Source organism: Oncorhynchus mykiss, chromosome 13 (assembly GCF_013265735.2).
Source record: "Oncorhynchus mykiss isolate Arlee chromosome 13, USDA_OmykA_1.1, whole genome shotgun sequence".
Taxonomy (NCBI): Eukaryota; Metazoa; Chordata; class Actinopteri; order Salmoniformes; family Salmonidae; genus Oncorhynchus; species Oncorhynchus mykiss.
The window spans coordinates 40,434,739-40,453,405 of record NC_048577.1 but is presented as its reverse complement, the minus strand read 5'-3'; the positions used below and the strand labels follow the sequence as shown (position 1 = coordinate 40,453,405).

The 18,667-nt window shown below is 47.4% G+C and overlaps 2 protein-coding genes across 3 annotated transcripts in view; one reads left to right on the top strand and one right to left on the bottom strand.

The window, feature by feature from the left end:
- LOC110486347 (inactive rhomboid protein 1) overlaps window positions 1–14,068 on the top strand; it is a 45,448-nt gene extending 31,380 nt beyond the window's left edge. For both annotated transcript variants that reach the window (XM_036941055.1, XM_036941056.1), the window contains 15 exons: window positions 5,660–5,879; window positions 6,089–6,295; window positions 6,976–7,101; window positions 7,378–7,547; window positions 7,784–8,035; window positions 8,158–8,269; window positions 9,090–9,164; window positions 9,345–9,506; window positions 9,636–9,736; window positions 9,877–9,940; window positions 10,042–10,136; window positions 10,481–10,556; window positions 11,224–11,324; window positions 12,481–12,634; window positions 12,888–14,068. In XM_036941055.1, the coding sequence (XP_036796950.1) occupies window positions 5,660–5,879; window positions 6,089–6,295; window positions 6,976–7,101; window positions 7,378–7,547; window positions 7,784–8,035; window positions 8,158–8,269; window positions 9,090–9,164; window positions 9,345–9,506; window positions 9,636–9,736; window positions 9,877–9,940; window positions 10,042–10,136; window positions 10,481–10,556; window positions 11,224–11,324; window positions 12,481–12,634; window positions 12,888–13,307 (2,335 nt within the window). In that variant the 3' untranslated portion in view covers window positions 13,308–14,068. The remainder of the gene's footprint in view (window positions 1–5,659; window positions 5,880–6,088; window positions 6,296–6,975; window positions 7,102–7,377; window positions 7,548–7,783; window positions 8,036–8,157; window positions 8,270–9,089; window positions 9,165–9,344; window positions 9,507–9,635; window positions 9,737–9,876; window positions 9,941–10,041; window positions 10,137–10,480; window positions 10,557–11,223; window positions 11,325–12,480; window positions 12,635–12,887) is intronic.
- A 480-nt stretch (window positions 14,069–14,548) lies between these two features.
- Window positions 14,549–17,170, bottom strand: aanat-2 (arylalkylamine N-acetyltransferase; the record flags this gene model as incomplete). The annotated part of the gene is given in 4 exon segments (NM_001124257.1): window positions 14,549–15,785; window positions 15,963–16,117; window positions 16,476–16,716; window positions 16,969–17,170. Coding segments are annotated over 3 exon segments (627 nt in total). The 3' UTR covers window positions 14,549–15,479.
- Between the last annotated feature and the right edge of the window lie 1,497 nt (window positions 17,171–18,667).

The following is an 18,667-nucleotide window of genomic DNA, read 5'->3' as shown; positions in this document are numbered from 1 at the left end:
TGTACAGATTATATGATTCAGTAGAAAACAACAGCTTACAGAAAAAAAGAGGCAGAGAGAGAGAGGGGCAGAGAGAGGGGCAGAGAGAGAGAGAGAGGGGCAGAGAGAGAAAGAGGGGCAGAGAGAGAGAGAGGGGCAGAGAGAGGGGCAGAGAGAGAGAGAGAGGGGCAGAGAGAGAGGGGGGCAGAGAGAGAGAGAGAGAGGGGCAGAGGGAGAGAGAGAGAAAGGGGCAGAGAGAGAGAGAGGCAGAGAAAGAGAGGGGCAGAGAGAGAGAGGGGCAGAGAGAGAGAGGGGCAGAGAGAGAGAGAGAGGGGCAGAGAGAGGGGCAGAGAGAGAGGGGCAGAGAGAGAGGTGGGCAGAGAGAGAGGGGGGCAGAGAGAGAGGGGCAGAGAGAGAGAGAGGGGCAGAGGGAGAGAGCTTGATATTGAGAAAGGCCGCCAAAGGCAGACTTGGCTCTTAAGAGAAGACAGACTATGTGCTCACTGCCCACACAATGAGGTGGAAACTGAGCTGCACTTCCTAACCTTCTGCCAAATGTATGATCATATTAGAGACACACATTTCCTTCAGATTACACAGACCCACAAAGAATTTGAAAACAAATCTAATTTGATAAGCATATGTTTCCCATGCAACTAAAAAAGAGAGAGAGGTAGAGCGAGGTAGAGCGAGGCAGAGGTAGAGAGCGAGAGAGGGGGCAGAGGAAGAGAGCGAGAGAGGGGGACAGAGGAAGAGAGAGAGAGAGGGGGACAGAGGAAGAGAGAGAGAGAGGGGGCAGAGGTAGAGAGCGAGAGAGGGGGCAGAGGTAGAGAGCGAGAGAGGTTGGCAGAGGAAGAGAGCGAGAGAGGGGGACAGAGGTAGAGAGCAAGAGAGGGGGCAGAGGTAGAGAGCGAGAGAGGGGGGCAGAGGAAGAGAGCGAGAGAGGGGGACAGAGGTAGAGAGCGAGAGAGGGGGCAGAGGAAGAGAGCAAGAGAGGGGCAGAGATAGAGAGAGAGAGCCGGACAGGTAGAGGGGGAGAGAGAGAGGGAGAGGGGGAGAGGGAGAGGTAGAGGGGGGGAGGGAGAGAGGTGCTCCACATGTTCCATCAGGCAGAGGTCTATTTATAGCCTCTGAGGTCACGGATGCCAGGCTGACACACTCTGATGACACGCCACGACCTGGAGGACAGGGCAGCTGGTCTGGAATGCCAGAAATTCAATTGTGTCACTAACAGACTGATAGAGATAGTACATCCATCCACAACCCAGAGGAACACAGGACACAGTATTTCAAAAGATCTGTCCATATTACCCAGAATAATCCTTTACATGCAACAGGTACAGTAGGTGTATAGTGGGCTATAATAACTGTTGCTAGGGAGTAGGGCTTGGAATTGCCATGGACCTCATGATACGATATTATCATGATTCTCACAATTCTGTATGTATTGCAATTTGATACTGTGATTTCATTGTGTTTCAATGTTCCAAATATATTGCTCACCATATGTCTTCTGCAGAGGGACAAGAGAGAGCCATGAGAAAACAAGTTCGGTGGGCAGTTGTGATAGTTACTAATCGGAATACCATTTTTGACGATATATCGTATCAACTATCGCAATATTATTTTACACCAGAGTTCCAAGTATTTGTCCTTCACAGCTGGTTCTCCCTCTTCTTTTCAAACAGGGAGACTTTTTGTTTTCAGCACTTTTATCTCCATGACTGACCCAAGCTCGTTTCCCCTTGTACCTCCGCAGAAGACAAATGGTGAGCAATATGTTCGGAACGCCGAAACACAACACAATCAAATCAGCTCCATGTTTGGTTTGATGTTACTTAAAGGAGATTTGGCCATTTAAAAAAAACATTACTTCCATTGATTGTTAGCTTGTCAAATCAAATCAAATTGTGTTAGTCACATGCGCCAAATACAACCGGTGGAGTAGACCTTACTGTGAAATGCTTACTTATGAGCCCCTAACCAACAATGCAGTTAAAAAAAGAAATACAAATAAGAAATCAAAGTAACAAGTAATTAAAGAGCAGCAGTAAAATAACAATAGCGAGACTATATACAGGGGGGTACCGGTACAGAGTCAATGTGCAGGGGCACCGGTTAGTTGAGGTAATATGTACATGTAGGTAGAGTTAATAAAGTGACTATGCATATATAATAACAACAGAGAGTAGCAGCGGTGTAAAAGAGGGGGTGAGGCAATGCAACAGCCATTTGATTAGGTGTTCAGGAGTCTTATGGCTTGGGGGTAGAAGCTGTTTAGAAGCCTCTTGGACCTAGACTCTGGTACTGCTTGCCGTGCGGTAGCAGAGAGAACAGTCTATGACTGGGGTGGCTGGAGTCTTTGACAATTTTTAGGGCCTTCCTCTGACACCACCTGTAATAGAGGTCCTAGATGGCAGGAAGCTTGGCCTCAGTGATGTACTGGGCCATCCTTAATACTCTCTGTAGTGCCTTGCGGTCGTAGGCCGAGCAGTTGCCAAACCAGGCAGTGGTGCAGCTGTAGAACCTTTTGAGGATCTGAGGACCCATGACAAATCTTTTTAGTTTCCTGAGGGGGAATAGGTTTTGTTGTGCCCTCTTCACGACTGCCTTGGTGTGTTTGGACCATTCTAGTTTGTTGGTGATGTGGACACCAAGGAACTTGAAGCTCTCAACCTGCTCCACTACAGCCCCGTCAATGAGAATGGGGGTGTGCTCTGTCCTCTTTTTCCTGTAGTCCACAATCATCTCTTTTGTTTTGATCACATTGAGGGAGAGGTTGTTGTCCTGGAACCAGGCGGCCAGGTCTCTGACCTCCTCCATATAGGCTGTCTCGTTGTGGTCGGTGATCAGGCTGTTGTGTCATCGGCAAACTTAATGATGGTGTTGGAGTCGTGCCTGGCCGTGCAGTCATGAGTGAACAGGGAGTACAGGAGGGGACTAAGCACGCACCCCCAAGGGGCCCCTGTGCTGAGGATCAGCGTGACGGATGTGTTGTTACCTACCCTTACCACCTGGGGGTGGCCAGTCAGGAAGTCCAGGATCCAGTTGCAGAGGGAGGTGTTTAGTCCCAGGGTTCTTAGCTTATTGATGAGCTTTGAGGGCACTATAGTGTTGAAGGCTGAGCTGTAGTCAATGAATAGCATTCTCACATAGGTGTTCCTTTTGTCCAGGTGGAACAGGGCAGTGTGGAGTGCAATAGAGATTGCATCATCTGTGGATCTGTTAGAGCGGTATGCAAATTGGAGTGGGTCTAAAGTTTCTTGGATAATAGTGTTGATGTGAGTCATGACCAGCCTTTCAAGGTACTTCATGGCTACAGACGTGAGTGCTGCGGGTCGGTAGTCATTTAGGCAGGTTACCTTAGTGTTCTTGGGCACAGGGACCATGGTAGTCTGCTTGAAACATGTTGGTATTACAGACTCGGACAGGGAGAGGTTGAAAATATCAGTGAAGACACTTGCCAGTTGGTATGCACTGACCAACTGGCAAGTGTCTTCACTGATATTTTCAACGTCTTGGTAATCCCTCTGACCTTGTGAATGTTGACCTGTTTAAAGGTCTTACTCACATCGGCTGCGGAGTGCGTGGTCACACAGTCTTCCGGAACAACTGGTGCTCTCATGCATGTTTCAGTGTTATGTTCCTCGAAGCGAGCACAGAGGTAGTTTAGCTAGTCTGATAGGCTCCTGTCACTGGGCAGCTCTCGGCTGTGCTTCCCTTTGTAGTCTGTAATGGTTTGCAAGCTCTGCCACATCCGTCAGGGCCGATGTAGTACGATTCGATCTTAGTCCTGTATTGCCGCTTTGCCGTTTGATGGTTCGTCGGAGGGCATAGCGGGATTTCTTATAAGGTTCCTTGAAAACAGCAGCTCCTGTCTTCAGCTCAGTGCGGATGTTGCCTATAATCCATGGCTTCTGGTTGGGGTATGTACGTACAGTCATTGTGGGGACGACGTCATCGATGCACTTATTGATGAAGCCAATGACCGATGTGGTGTACTCCACAATGCCATTGGAGGAATCCAGGAACATTATTCCAGTCTGTGTTAGCAAAACAGTCCTGTAGCTTAGCATCTGCTTCATCTGACCACTTCCTTATTGAGCGAGTAACGGGTACTTCCTGCTTTAATTTTCGCTTGTAAGCAGGAATCAGGGGGATAGAATTATGGTCAGATTTGCCAAATGGAGGGTGAGGGAGAGCTTTGTATGCGTCTCTGTGTGTGGCTAAAGGTGGTCCAGACTTTTTTCCCCCTCTGGTTGCACATTTAACATGCTGATAGAAATTTGGTAAGACCGATTTATGTTTCCCTTCATTAATGTCCCCGGCTACAAGGAGCGCCGCCTCTGGGTGAGCGTTTTCCTGTTTGCTTATGGCTGAATACAGCTCATTGAGTGCCATCTTAGTAGCAGCATCAGTCTATGGTGGTATGTGGACAGCTACGAAAAATACAGATGAAAACTCTCTAGGTAGATAGTGTGGTCTACAGCTTATCATGAGATACTCAACCTCAGGCGAGCAAAACCTTGAGACTTCCTTAGATATCGTGCAACAGCTATTATATAGAAAAAGACAGTCTGCTGCCGTCTTACCAGACGCCGCTGTTCTATCCTGCCCATAAAGCGTATAGCCAGCCACCTGTATGTTGATAATGTCCTCGTTCGGCCACGACTCCGTGAAGCGTAAGATATTACAGTTTTGAATGTCCTGTTGGTAGTTTAATCTTCCACGTAGGACGACAATTTTATTTTCGAAAGATTGCACGTTTGCTCGTAGAAGTGGGGGTTTATTCCATCGCCTACAAATTCTCAGAAGAATCTGGGTCTGTTCCCGGGAGAGCAGTATATCATTCACGTCGGGAGCCCGACTCGTTAAAGGAAAAAAGTCCGTAGCGGCTAAAGTTAGCTGAAGTTTTTAGTGGATGTTTAAAGAGAACTGAACTGTAGATTAGTTTATCCTGGCCCATAGACTACTTTCAGTGCAAGGAACCAGGTTGTAAAATAGTTGTAAAACTCCTTTAACGGGGTCAAATTGTAATACAATAGTCCATTCCAAAAATCTCTTTATTCTAAAGTTAGTCATCTGGAGGAAATGGACAGATTTTCTTCCAGCAACAGAATGCCTCCAGCATGCTTTGAGAGTGGAGAAAGTTCAGTCTTTTACATTGATTGAAATGTTTGACTTTATTACTGTGCTGTAATGCTGCAAAGGCAGGCAAAGTAATACAATATACACCGGACCCATGAGAGAGACGGTGTGTGTGTGTGTGTGTGTGTGTGTGTGGGGGTGGGTGGGTGTGTGTGGGTGCGTGTGTGTGTGCCTGGACTGGAACATGTCCGGGCTTATTCCCTCTCTCTGGCTGATGGTCTATTACTAGTGCAGTCAAGAACAATTAGTCATTTCTTCTTTTCCTGGGAAGTGTGGCGTTATCGGTCCATTGCATGTTTGCCCACCCAGTCTTCCGAACAGGGCTTTGAGGAGGGACATCTAATAACAGTGCTAAATCTCTCTGGCCATTTACTGATGCACTCTGTTCTAGATAGCTGGAGTTAACAGACTCCCTCTACGAGAGAAGTACTGCGGAACTAGGTGATCAGAGAGAGTTCTGTGGGTAGGGTGGAGTTTATGAGATGAGATGTGTGCTTCCCGCGGACTGAGTGGCTGGTGTTTGTGGTGTCAGGGGCACAGCGGACTGGTTCGGGGTCAGTAAGGACGGCGATGCCACTCAGAAATGGCAGAGGAAGAGTCTGCGCCACTGCAGCATGCGCTATGGTCGTCTGAAGCCCCAGGTGATCCGGCAGATGGACCTGTCCAGTCAGGACAACATCTCTCTGACCAGCACCGAGACGCCCCCGCCCCTCTACGTACCCTCCTCAGCACACGCCTTTGGCATGCAGAAGGTATATAGTATAGTACTTTTGTACTTCAGTGAGGGTTTCATTGTGGATCTTGATAACATATGTTTGGATGTATCAATATTTGTCTCCTGTGGTACCCACAGTATTTTTTCAATTAGAATCTCGGTAAATTATTCGACCACAATCCAGTTTCACAATATACACTCAGTCCTAGATAGCCCGCTCCTAACCGATGTGTCTGTCATCTTCAGATCGTGGACCCGTTGGCGAGGGGGCGTGCGTTCCGTATGGTGGAGGAGGTGGACGGTTACAGCGTGCCCCAGACCCCTGTCACCCCCGGCGCCGCCTCCCTTTGCTCCTTCACCTCCTCCCGCTCAGGCCTCAACCGGCTGCCGCGGCGACGCAAGAGGGAGTCTGTCGCCAAGATGAGCTTCAGGGCAGCAGCAGCTCTGGTTAAGGTGAGCTTGCTGTGTGACGAGACATTCTATTGAAGGAAGTGGTTTATTATTTTAGAGACTGTAAGCTGCTAAAGCCCTCTACTGTACTGTACACACAGATCCAAACCATACCCACCCAGTACCACTATGACCAAACTCTTCCCTTAATCGATAAGGTACCCTCGGTGAAACAGCATGGCCTGATCAGTTGTGTGGAATCAGTCAGCCTCCGGCGTTCTAGAACAACACCGAGTTCCATCGGGGCGGACACATTTATTTCCTAAAGGAGACATTATCTCTGTGTTGTGTTGTGTCATTCAGTGTTGAGGGAGACCACTATGTGCTGTGTTGTGTCATTCAGTGTTGAGGGAGACCACTATGTGCTGTGTTGCATGTTCAAGAGCAGCAGTGCTGTGCTTAGGACTACTGTTATGAAAGAGCTTACCGTTTTGGAAGTGCAAGAGTGACGTGGAGGAATGAACGAACATGGCTCCTCAAGCTCTGATATGCCTACTATGCATGTGTTATAATTATGAGGTACTGTCTCCAACATTTTCTGACATGCAAAAATACACTCAACTCAATGTTAGTGTGTGTGTGTGTGTGTGTGCCGGTCAGATCCGTATCGTCCTGCTGTGCTAGGTGACAGCTTATGGTGTGTGTTGTGTTGTCATGTGTGTGTGTGTGTGTGTGCGTCTCAGGGGCGCTCCCTGCGGGAAAACGCCACCCTGCGGCGGATGCAGAGACGCAGCTTCACCCCTGCCAGCTTCATGGAGGAGGACGTGGTGGACTTACCTGATGAGCTGGACACATCCTTCTTCGCCAGAGTAAGGACATGTCCTCGTCTACTCTGTAGTTAGAAACTCATCTCAGGCCTCCATCTAAAAGAGAACATACAGCACCCCCTGGAGGTCTCTAACAGAGTTGCAGCTTGGGATAGAGTCTAAAGGCCTGTGATTGGCCGACCAGTTAGTGTGTGTTTTCATTAGGACCAGGAGTTCTTCCTAAACCATGTGTGAGCTGACCAGGGAACTCTCCTGTGCCTAGTTCCCACCCACTACTGTTCTCAGACCTGGCCTACCCCCTCCCAATCCCTCCCCCAGGACTGTCTGATGCAGGAGGAGTTGTCCACGTACGCTGACGAGGTGTTTGAGTCTCCGTCGGACGCGGCTGTGATGGATGTGGTGCAGGAGGAGGGCAGTAAGCTGGACGAGACGGAGCTGACCGGCAGCGCTCTGGACAAGAGTGAACTGGAGAGGAGCCATCTCATGCTGTGAGTCAGGCACACTCATCATGACAACAAGTACACCGAAACATCTGAAATTACTACAGTATCTTTGGTTTCCTGTTGCCAATATCCAATACACCAGAGCATCTCAGTGAACCATTCAGTTGTGTTGACACAGTGTTCGGTTTAAAGAGAACCTACACTCTCCCCACGGGTGGTTCTGTGGTGGGTTCCTCTTTAAACTGACTTTACCCCTCCTCTCTGTCTCCCCTCCCTCCCAGGCCTCTGGAGCGAGGGTGGCGTAAGGCCAAAGAGGGAACCCCAGGACCGCCCAAGGTGCCCTTGCGGCAGGAGGTGGTGAGTGTGAACGGACAGCGACGGGGGCAGCGCATCGTTGTGCCCGTCAAGAAGCTGTTCGCTCGGGAGAAGAGGCCCTACGGGCTGGGCATGGTGGGGAAGCTCACCAACCGCACCTACCGCAAGCGCATCGACAGCTATGTGAAGAGGCAGATAGAGGACATGGATGACCATAGGTAATGGTCTCTAAGACCATGCTGAGGCTCAGCGTGTTTAATACATGAGACCCTCGGTGTAGAGTAGAGCACTTCTGTGTTTAAACCGTTCTTTTCTAATATGGACATTGTGTTTTCATCAGGCCTTTCTTTACGTACTGGATCACCGTTGTCCACTTGCTGATCACCATCCTGGCTGTCTGCATCTATGGCATCGCCCCCGTGGGCTTCTCCCAGCACGAGACGGTTGATTCTGTGAGTACCACCTCACTTCAAAATCAAATCAAAGTTTATTGGTCGCGTACACAGTTTAGCAGGTGTTATTGCGGGTGCAGTGAGATGCTTGTGTTACTAGCTCCTAACAGTGCAGTGAGATGCTTGTGTTACTAGCTCCTAACAGTGCAGTGAGATGCTTGTGTTACTAGCTCCTAACAGTGCAGTGAGATGCTTGTGTTACTAGCTCCTAACAGTGCAGTGAGATGCTTGTGTTACTAGCTCCTAACAGTGCAGTGAGATGCTTGTGTTACTAGCTCCTAACAGCGCAGTGAGATGCTTGTGTTACTAGCTCCTAACAGTGCAGTGAGATGCTTGTGTTACTAGCTCCTAACAGTGCAGTGAGATGCTTGTGTTACTAGCTCCTAACAGTGCAGTGAGATGCTTATGTTACTAGCTCCTAACAGTGCAGTGAAATGCTTGTGTTACTAGCTCCTAACAGTGCAGTGAGATGCTTATGTTACTAGCTCCTAACAGTGCAGTGAAATGCTTGTGTTACTAGCTCCTAACAGTGCAGTGAGATGCTTGTGTTACTAGCTCCTAACCGTGCAGTGAAATGCTTGTGTTACTAGCTCCTAACCGTGCAGTGAGATGCTTGTGTTACTAGCTCCTAACAGTGCAGTGAAATGCTTGTGTTACTAGCTCCTAACCGTGCAGTAGAATTTCAATCAAATAATCCTAAACTAAAATCAAGAAACGTCTGAACGAATCATTACAGCTTTACAATGGCCTTACAGTCGTTTTGACCTTCTATTCCATCCTTCCAGGATCAACTTGAAATATGAAATGTTTCCCTCCCCAGGTTCTAAGAAACAAAGGTGTATATGAAAATGTCAAGTTTGTACAACAAGAGAACTTCTGGGTCGGGCCCAGTTCAGTAAGCACATTCACATTGTTCCCCTTTTGTTCATTCAAACATTCTGTCGCATGACCAGATATGTCCTATCCTTTCAGTTTGGAAGGTACTTATGTGAGCGCTTTAACTAGGCCTGATAAAGGGATGGTGTTCTATGTGTCTATTCCTCACTGTCTGCATGCCATCTGTCTCCCTCGTTAGGAGGCTCTGATCCACCTGGGGGCCAAGTACTCTCCCTGCATGCGTCAGGACCAGCAGGTGCACGACCTGATCCGGGACAAGAGAGACATAGAGAGAGACTCTGCCTGCTGTGTGCGCAACGACCGCTCCGGCTGTCTACAGACCTCAGAGGAGGAGTGTTCGGTGAGTCGTGAGTCCCTGAGCCGACCTATTCTCTCTCGCTCTCTCTCTCTCACTCTTTTGTACTCTACCTCCACAAAAGAGCTATTCAGGGGTCAATATTTTTTCCTTTCGATCTTTGTTTTGCCTCAGAGTACTCTGGCCGTGTGGGTGAAGTGGCCGGGGCATCCCAGCACCCCTCAGCTGGAGGGCAGAGACAGGCAGTACGGCTCAGTGTGCCATCAGGACCCCCGGTGAGAGAACCACTCTGACATTCAGCAGTGCGCCGTCACACCCCTCATGCTACTGTTGTTGCACTGTGTGCTTATTGGGACCACGGACTGAACTGTGTATCCATACTAATATTTCATCAATATTTTTCACCCCACAACAGGATTTGTCTCGAGCCAGCATCGGTGGCACCGCATGAATGGCCGGACGACATCACCATGTGGCCAGTGAGTATTGTGTAACCCCGTTGGTCATGATGAGAGGGTGAGCGGTCAGAGGACCTGTCAATCAGTCAGTGTCTCCTTGTTACCTCTGGCTGTGTTTTTAGGTTTGCACCAGGTACAACACAGGGAACCACACCAACCTGCCTCACATAGACTGCACCATCACAGGCCGGCCCTGCTGCATCGGCACAAAAGGGAGGTGAGGAGAGCCTACATACAAAACCAAACATGCAAACAGTCACGCCACACACCACACACACATTCCTGGGAGTCTATTTACTATCGACACTGTGGTGTTGATTTGCCTGTGTCTGTGGTACATGTAGATGGATGCTTAAACAAGGCAGGGGGCTGCATCTCAATAATCTACATGGACTTCCTCTCCCCTCTTGCCTTCATCTGCACTGATCTGGTAAAGCAGCAATATGTAAGCAGTGTAGTGGTCACCGTGTGTCTTGTTCATGACCTATCAGTGCACACGAAGGGGAGGAGTCAAGGGAGTGTGTGGCCACGAGGTCATGCTGTGGTTCTCCCATTCCTCAGGTGTGAGATCACGTCCAGGGAGTATTGTGACTTCATGAAGGGCTACTTCCACGAGGAGGCTACTCTCTGCTCCCAAGTAAGTAAGCATCTCTCTACTCAATGAATATCGGACTATTTTGTTGCGTTAGGATATTGCCAAGTCATCTTCAGTGGCTAGTTAGTATGATGGGTACGATAACCCGAGTCCTACAAAAGACATAACCCAGACCATAACCCCGGCCCCGTTCCGACTAGGTTAATGAGACAGGCTGAGTCGGAGGCAGCCGTTGAGGAGCAGAGGAAGATCTAAGCTGTCAGAGTGGCTAGTGTTTAATCACCATACAGGGTGCCACACAATACCCTACTGAGTAGGCAAACTGTCCTCACTGTAATCCCCTCTGCTCTGAGCTACAGAATATCCAGGCCACAAGTAAATATATTCACACAGAAGGCTCTTCATTATGAATAGGATGTATTCATTCCACAATATGTGTCAAATGAAAATCCATCCTCTACTACTAGGACTTGCAGTGACATGTTTGTCTTAGAACAGCATGGCAGTAAAATAAGTTATTGTAAATCCGGTGGGTATCTGTATGCTGTTGTGTGTGCGGTTTCGCGTGTGTGCGGTTTCGCGTGTGTGAATGTGTGTGTGTGTGTGTGTGTGTGTGTGTGTGTGTGTGTGTGTGTGTGTGTGAGTGTGCCAACAGAGACAAAGAGAGAGATGGTGTCCTGTAGGTGATGTAGTCTACCTCCTTCCCCAGGTTCACTGCATGGATGATGTGTGTGGCCTGCTGCCTTTCCTCAACCCAGAGATCCCAGACCAGTTCTACAGACTGTGGCTCTCTCTCTTCCTGCACGCTGGGTAAGTGGCTGACTGCCTCTGCCATTTCATCACAAATCCTCTGTCCATTTTAGCAGCATTTAATACATTCGACCAGGACTGTACTGTTAGACATCCCTGGAGCAGCTGTATTATAATGAGGCAGAAGGGTGTCCTACGATTCATTCCATTGGGTGACCAATTATGTGTCCTCTCACTGATTCATTATGTGTCATGTACACTTTCTCCAATAACTCCTTCTTCAAGCGCCTCATTAATGTCTTTGACTTCTTCAGTCAGAATGTCAGTGGTCCCACAGCGCAGATGTCATGAGCCTATATTAGTAGAAGGAGCTGAGTGTGTACACTAACGTGCCACTCGGAGGGAGCAGAGTAGCAGTCCTCCATCTCTCTGCTGCCTCTTATCTGTCTCCTCTGCTCTCCTCTCTCACCTCTCTCTCCTCTCTCTCCTCTCTCTCCTCTGCTCTCCTCTGCTCTCCTCTCTCTCCTCTCTCTCCTCTGTCTCCTCTCTCTCTCCTCTCTCTCCTCTCTTTCCTCTCTCTCCTCTGCTCTCCTCTCTCTCTGCTCTCCTCTGCTCTCCTCTCTCTCCTCTCTCTCCTCTGCTCTCCTCTCTCTCCTCTGCTATCCTCTGCTCTCCTCTCTCTCCTCTCTCTCCTCTGTCTCCTCTCTCTCTCCTCTCTCTCCTCTCTTTCCTCTCTCTCCTTTCTCTCCTCTCTCTCCTCTGCACTCCTCTCTCTCCTCTGCTCTCCTCTGCTCTCCTCTCTCTCCTCTCTCTCCTCTGTCTCCTCTCTCTCTCCTCTCTCTCTCCTCTGCTCTCCTCTCTCTCCTCTCTCTCCTCTGTCTCCTCTCTCTCTCCTCTCTCTCCTCTCTCCCCGGGGTGATTATAAAGGAAATGTCCTCTCTGCAGGCAGTAGCCCTCATTAGGCTTGAGGAGATAGACAGACAGCAGAGACATATTGATGCTGGATAAACTAGAGATCCCTGGTTGGCTGGCTGTGGAGGTGTCTTCTCACAGCAGCCGGATTAGCTGGATCCCTCCATCACATGCAGAGGACATACTCTTACATTCACACGCATACACGCTGTAGGATCCTTCGCATCATGGTGTAACGTGTCTTTCTGTCCCCCTGTAGGATCCTTCACTGCATGGTGTAACGTGTCTTTCTGTCCCCCTGTAGGATCCTTCACTGCATGGTGTCAGTGTGCTTCCAGATGACCATCCTGAGAGACCTGGAGAAGCTGGCAGGCTGGCTGAGGATCTCCATCGTATACATCCTGTCTGGCATCACCGGCAACCTAGCCAGCGCCATCTTCCTGCCCTACAGAGCAGAGGTCTCCCGCCATAACACACACTAACACACACACCTCAATATGTAGGCTTCAATTTGGACAGCTCAGAACACATGACTGGTAATAGTGTCAGATGAGACAGACTAGATGTATGGTTCAGACTTGGGGTGGATATTTCATTGTTTTGTGCAGCTCATAGAATGTGTCTAATAGAATGTGTCTAGGTGCTGAGTATTTCTATGTTGACCTTTTCCACTGACTGACCGGTCCCTCTCTCTCCCCCTCCCTCTGTCAGGTGGGTCCGGCAGGCTCCCAGTTTGGCATCCTGGCCTGCCTGTTTGTGGAGCTGTTCCAGAGCTGGCAGATCCTGGCCCAGCCGTGGCGGGCCTTCATCAAGCTGCTGTGTGTGGTGCTCTTCCTCTTCGCCTTCGGCCTGCTGCCCTGGATCGACAACTTTGCCCACATCTTTGGCTTCATCTCTGGCTTCTTCTTGTCCTTCGCCTTCCTGCCCTACATCAGCTTCGGACGCATGGACATGTACCGCAAGCGCCTGCAGATCATCGTCTTCCTGGTGGTGTTCTTGGGGCTGTTTGCCGGCCTCGTGGTGCTTTTCTATGTGTACCCCATCAAGTGTGACTGGTGTGAACTGCTCACCTGCATCCCCTTCACAGACAAGTTCTGTGAGAAGTACGACCTCAACGCCCACCTCCACTGAGGAGTGGGAAGGTAGCGCCAGAGGAGGGGCGTCAGGTCAAGAGGCATCGATTGGAAGGTGTTATCAACCAATCCTTGTCTCTGTTCTGCCCTATAGTGTGGCTAAAGAGGAGGGGGGGGGGGGTCCTGTACGGAGCTCCCTCTCCTCTGGCTCTGTGAACTGAACTCTGATGACAATATGCTTGTGTTTTTTACTCGGGCTGTCTGTATGAATAAGTAGGAATGCCACTGCACTCCTCATGAGGACTTGCATTAATCACATTCTTTTCACCGCCCCCCCCCCCCACACACACACACACCATTTTCTCTCCTCCACTGACCAATGAGAGAAGGGTATGGTCTATCTCCTTATCTAAGCCCTTCCCACATTTCTCTCTCTCTTCACGTATGAGGCAGGGTTTGGAGGAGTCATCACTGGTACAATAGACAGAAGGAAATATTTCTGTATGTTTTTCAATTTGTTATTTTTTCTAATTTTTATTTTCGTGTTTTTAACACTCACAATCCAGGAGTAGGTTTTGTAATTATTCAGGCAACCTCTCAAAACAACCAGGGACAAACAAATCAGACATTAATACCTTTGGTGCCTTGCTGATAAATGTACCAACTACTGCCATATTTTTGTTACAATACGTTGAGCACTCGAATGCTATCCTTTTATTTGTTTGTTGCTTCTTAAGAAGTAATGATTGATTGAAACAAGGTAGTGTTTTAGCTACCTATCTACTCATATGTAAAGGAATACAACAGTAAAGAAAACGAGAAAAGAAATCCGTCAGTGAAGTCTGTCTGATTTTCTGTGGTGATTGATGCTGCCCTTTACTTTCAGACATGAACATTAGTTACCGTTCGCTAACAATCAGCTTTGTTGAAGGCACCACTGTTTTCGTGATGTATGTCAATGTTAAAGGGAGTATGAGGAGCTATAAAATCAGTGGCATCGTTTCCCTTTGTTGCCTTAGTACATCATAGTGTTAATACGAAAAGATGAGCAACAGCCAAAGAGTTCAACACACCAGAGGACTAATAGGGTTTAGAAAAATAAAATGGTATTTACATCACACTCAGAGAACTCAATAATAGTAGTATCTTAGTAACAGTATCTCAATAACAATAGTAGAGTTAGTATCTCAATAACAATAGTAGTATTAGTAGTATTAATAGTATAGTAGTATTAGTAGTATTAATAGTAGTATTAGTAGTAATACAAACCTCAAACAAGAATAGTACTACAAAGTACGATTTGTGGCAAGGAACATTTAATTTAAATACTCTCAAAATGAAGCATAATTACAATGAAGAATGTTGTGACTGCAATAATTCAATGACGTATACACAAAGTATGCAGAAACTCGACATTGCATCTCAAACATATTCTGATTCTGTCTTCTATCACTAAAAATGTGTTTTTCTTTCTGTTGCTGTTTTCTGAGAAAACCCATTCTTGTCCCCTTCATGCGATGGTGCTTGTCCCCTCTCTATGTTGCAGGGAGTCGGGATGCTGTCTGTGAGGCACTGAAAGATGGTGTCTCGGAGCCTGCTGGTGCTGCAGCTGAGATTGATGGGGCAGTGCCTTCTCTCATGGAGCACCTGTGGTTGCAACCTGGTCTCAGAGCATTTCATATGATTCTGTATGTAAATCTGAGATAATCCATTTAGTATGATATGTTACGTTTGGTATGGTATGTGTTGATTGGTAGATGTCCATCACCCATTTCGTATGATATTACGAATTACAATTCATATTATATGTTCAGAATTTGCAAAACATATAATATATTAGGATTTTACAAAACGTGTAATATGTTGCGAATTCTAGCTAGGTTGGCTAATGTTAGCTAGCTCGCTAGGTTAGGGGTTAGAGTTAAGTTTATGAGATTTGAACTCGCAATCTTTGCTAGATGTTCGTTTTACATGCCCACCCTCCTTAAGTAATCATCTGTCTAATGTAACCACACCAAATGTAACCTATCATACTAAATGGAGTGTCTCGAATTTACGTACAGAATATTATGAAATGCTCTGAGACCAGGTTGATGCGTGGATCTGTCTGTCTGCTGTAGTGTGGTCTGGACGGTCAACTGTGATGACCAGAGTCTATGTTTACATAGTGGATGAGTTCCAGTGCTTGGGTTGATGTGATTATGAGCGGGGTGGTGACGGCCGGCAGTGACTAGCAGCCGCTGTTCCGCCGTGCGTAGGCCGCTCCGCCGATATGGTACTCCATCTCCTGGAAGGTGAGGTTGGGCACGGTGATGGCAGAAGGCCCCTTTTCCTTGAAACCTGCCTTATGGTAGAAGGGCACCAGGAACTCCTCACAGACCAGCAGGGCCCTCCGGAGGCCTGGCACACATCGCAGGTACTGCAGGTAGCGCCACAGCAGGATGGAACCTTTACCCTGCTGGCGAGCGTGGCGGTGTACAGACAGTACATGGATGTGCACTGCCGAGGTTTCTGGGATATGCTGGGTCATGGCCTCCTGGGGTAGGGAAAGGCAAAGGTAGGGTTAATGACCCGGTATGATCAGGGTAAAAACATGTATTTTATTGATGGTTACCTTTCAGATTGTGAAAAAAATATATCTGTTTTTTTGGGGGCAAAACAATTCCAAATATGCAATGGAGGTAGCTACTGTAAATTGTGGTGTCTGTCTCACCTGCTCCAGTCTCTCTTTGCCCCAGCCTGAGCCGATGATGAACGCCACCAGCTGGCCCTCTTCAAACCAGCCCAAGGAGAGCTCCGGACACTGACTTAGGAAGTTCAGCACCTCGTCAAGAGTGAGTGGACACTCACCAGACACAGAGACGAATGCTGGTGGGAGGAAAGACGAGACACACGGTCAGTCAGTGAGCAGATTAAGCATCTTGGAAGATTAGCAAACAAACCAGGGATTACAGGCTGCTTGTTCACTTATCACAGTTTATTGATGTCATTCACAATCCATTTTTTTGGGACAAAAATCTGTGATAAACACACATTTGGTGTTATTATGGCATTGTCTAGTTTCCTGGGCTATTTATATAGTGGAGACTGACAGCTATTGTCATTATGTGTTAGAAATGATAAGATAAATGTGCATTTTGTTAAGACCCAAAAGCCTCTCTAGTCCAACAAATCCTATACAATCAACATTTTCTGAGTAACCAGTAGAATCTGGAGATATTCTTACCTTCTCTCTCGATCTCGAACACGCTGATGGCGTCCTGTGGGGTCAGGTTCCTGAACTCGCTGGCGGGGAGCGTGTGGCGTCTCTGGGTTCGCGGAATGACCCCACCAACCGGGGTCCTGGTGTAGAAGGGCTTGAGGAATGGAGAGCGGCTGACCTGATGTGTCATGATGGTCAGTTACTGGGCTGGTGAATAATAATGATGAAACAGTCTCTGTACTGTCTTTACAAGTATAGCAGCTCTTTACAAGTATAGCAGCTCTGTCTTTACAAGTATAGCAGCTCTGTCTTTACAAGTATAGCAGCTCTTTACAAGTATAGCAGCTCTTTACAAGTATAGCAGCTCTGTCTTTACAAGTATAGCAGCTCTTTACAAGTATAGCAGCTCTTTACAAGTATAGCAGCTCTGTCTTTACAAGTATAGCAGCTCTGTCTTTACAAGTATAGCAGCTCTTTACAAGTATAGCAGCTCTGTCTTTACAAGTATAGCAGCTCTCTTTCCAGTCTTCTGTTGTAGAGACTACTGTAGATATTTTCTTGGTTAGATGTTGATTTCCTCTTGACCGTTTTTTTGTTCCAGAGTGGTTTGATGATGATAATAGTCTTTGAATCCAACACTAAAAACACATCTGAGGTTATCTTGCTCTGTGCTTTCTATCTGCCTGTCTGTCTCTGTCAACTGACTAGTCTTTCTCCTCACCAGTAGAATAGTACCTGTCCTTATGTCTCAACACCTCCACTGCAAGCGCTTACCCTCCCTGATCTCCTTCTCTTGCTATCTCTCTCTTATTGGCCCATCCCCTGATCTGTCAAAATGGTCCTTCCAAAGAGGGGATGTCTGGGCACGTGAGGTGGACAATTCACCAAATCTGGTGACAAGCATGTTTATGCATAGCAGTGTCTGGGTTAAAGGAAACCATTGTACTCTGTGATATCCATTATGTTAGTGATTGATTGATTCATTCTCTTCAGTGTTCATTTTGTTCAGGGTTTTCTTAGAAAACTCAATTGAAGGCCAGTTTTTAAATCCATTCACTAAGAAATCCATCAAGTTCACAGTTCACACTTTCAAGCCCCATACTGTATGTAAGGGCTACATATATCACCATTATATGATATAGTAAAACATGATTAGTGAAACCTCTGTGTAGGCTTTAAAGAGTTTTGAAGCCTTCATTAAGCTTTTGAAGTTAAAGCTCAAAGTGTGACCAAGATCACCAAGGTTTTATGTCTCTCACATCGATGACGTCATTTTGGCACGCTAACGTCAGCGCCCACGTCGTCCTTTCTGGGCGGCTCTCATGTGCCGGCCTCGTGCTACAATATACCCACGCTTGTATGTCGTGGATCTGGTCCAGAGTATGTGCATGTAGCAAACGTAGCCGATATACTGTAGCTCACATTGTGTTGACACGTGGGGGCCCTTGGGGGTGTGTTTTGGAGGCGGTGGCGGAAAGGGCTGTAGCGTGGCTTCTGGCTTACTGGCGTGATAGGCATGTGTGTGTAGTTCCAAGGGCATGTGGGCTTTCACTGTAACAAACCCAGAGAGAAAGAGAGAGGGAGATTTGGGTGGATTGCTGTAAGGCTGATGTCATGGCTTAGAGGTTTAGCTCACCTGCTAATTAATGAGAATGAAAGCAGCCTGTTTGCTGGGCTGCCTGGAGGAGAGTAAACCTGTTTATATCAACTGGGCCTGGAGGAACGGGGTAGGATGAGTAGGTTACAGAATGACTACTCTTGATGTCACCAGACAAATGAACAGATTTGTAGTCAAAGTAATATGATCATATATGATAATGTCATTCATGTAGCACTATGCAAGTTATTTATGTTGATCATTTATGTAGCACTATGCTAGTTCACTATGGTGATCATATACAGTTGAAGTCGGAAGTTTACATACACTTAGGTTGGAGTCATTAAAACTTGTTTTTCAACCACTCCATACATTTCTTCTTAACAAAATAACGTTTTGGCAAGTCGATTAGGACATCTACTTTGTACATGACACAAGTCATTTTTCCAGAGGCGAAAGAAACACACTCCTATTTAGGCGAGGTGCTGGCTAGCGGACTGGAACACTTCAAAAAAATAAAGGAGAGCCGCACACTAGGAGCTCAGATGTCCAACGTTTCGACAGACAAGCTGTCTTCATCAGGGTACAAGTCATTTTTCCAACAATTGTTTACAGACAG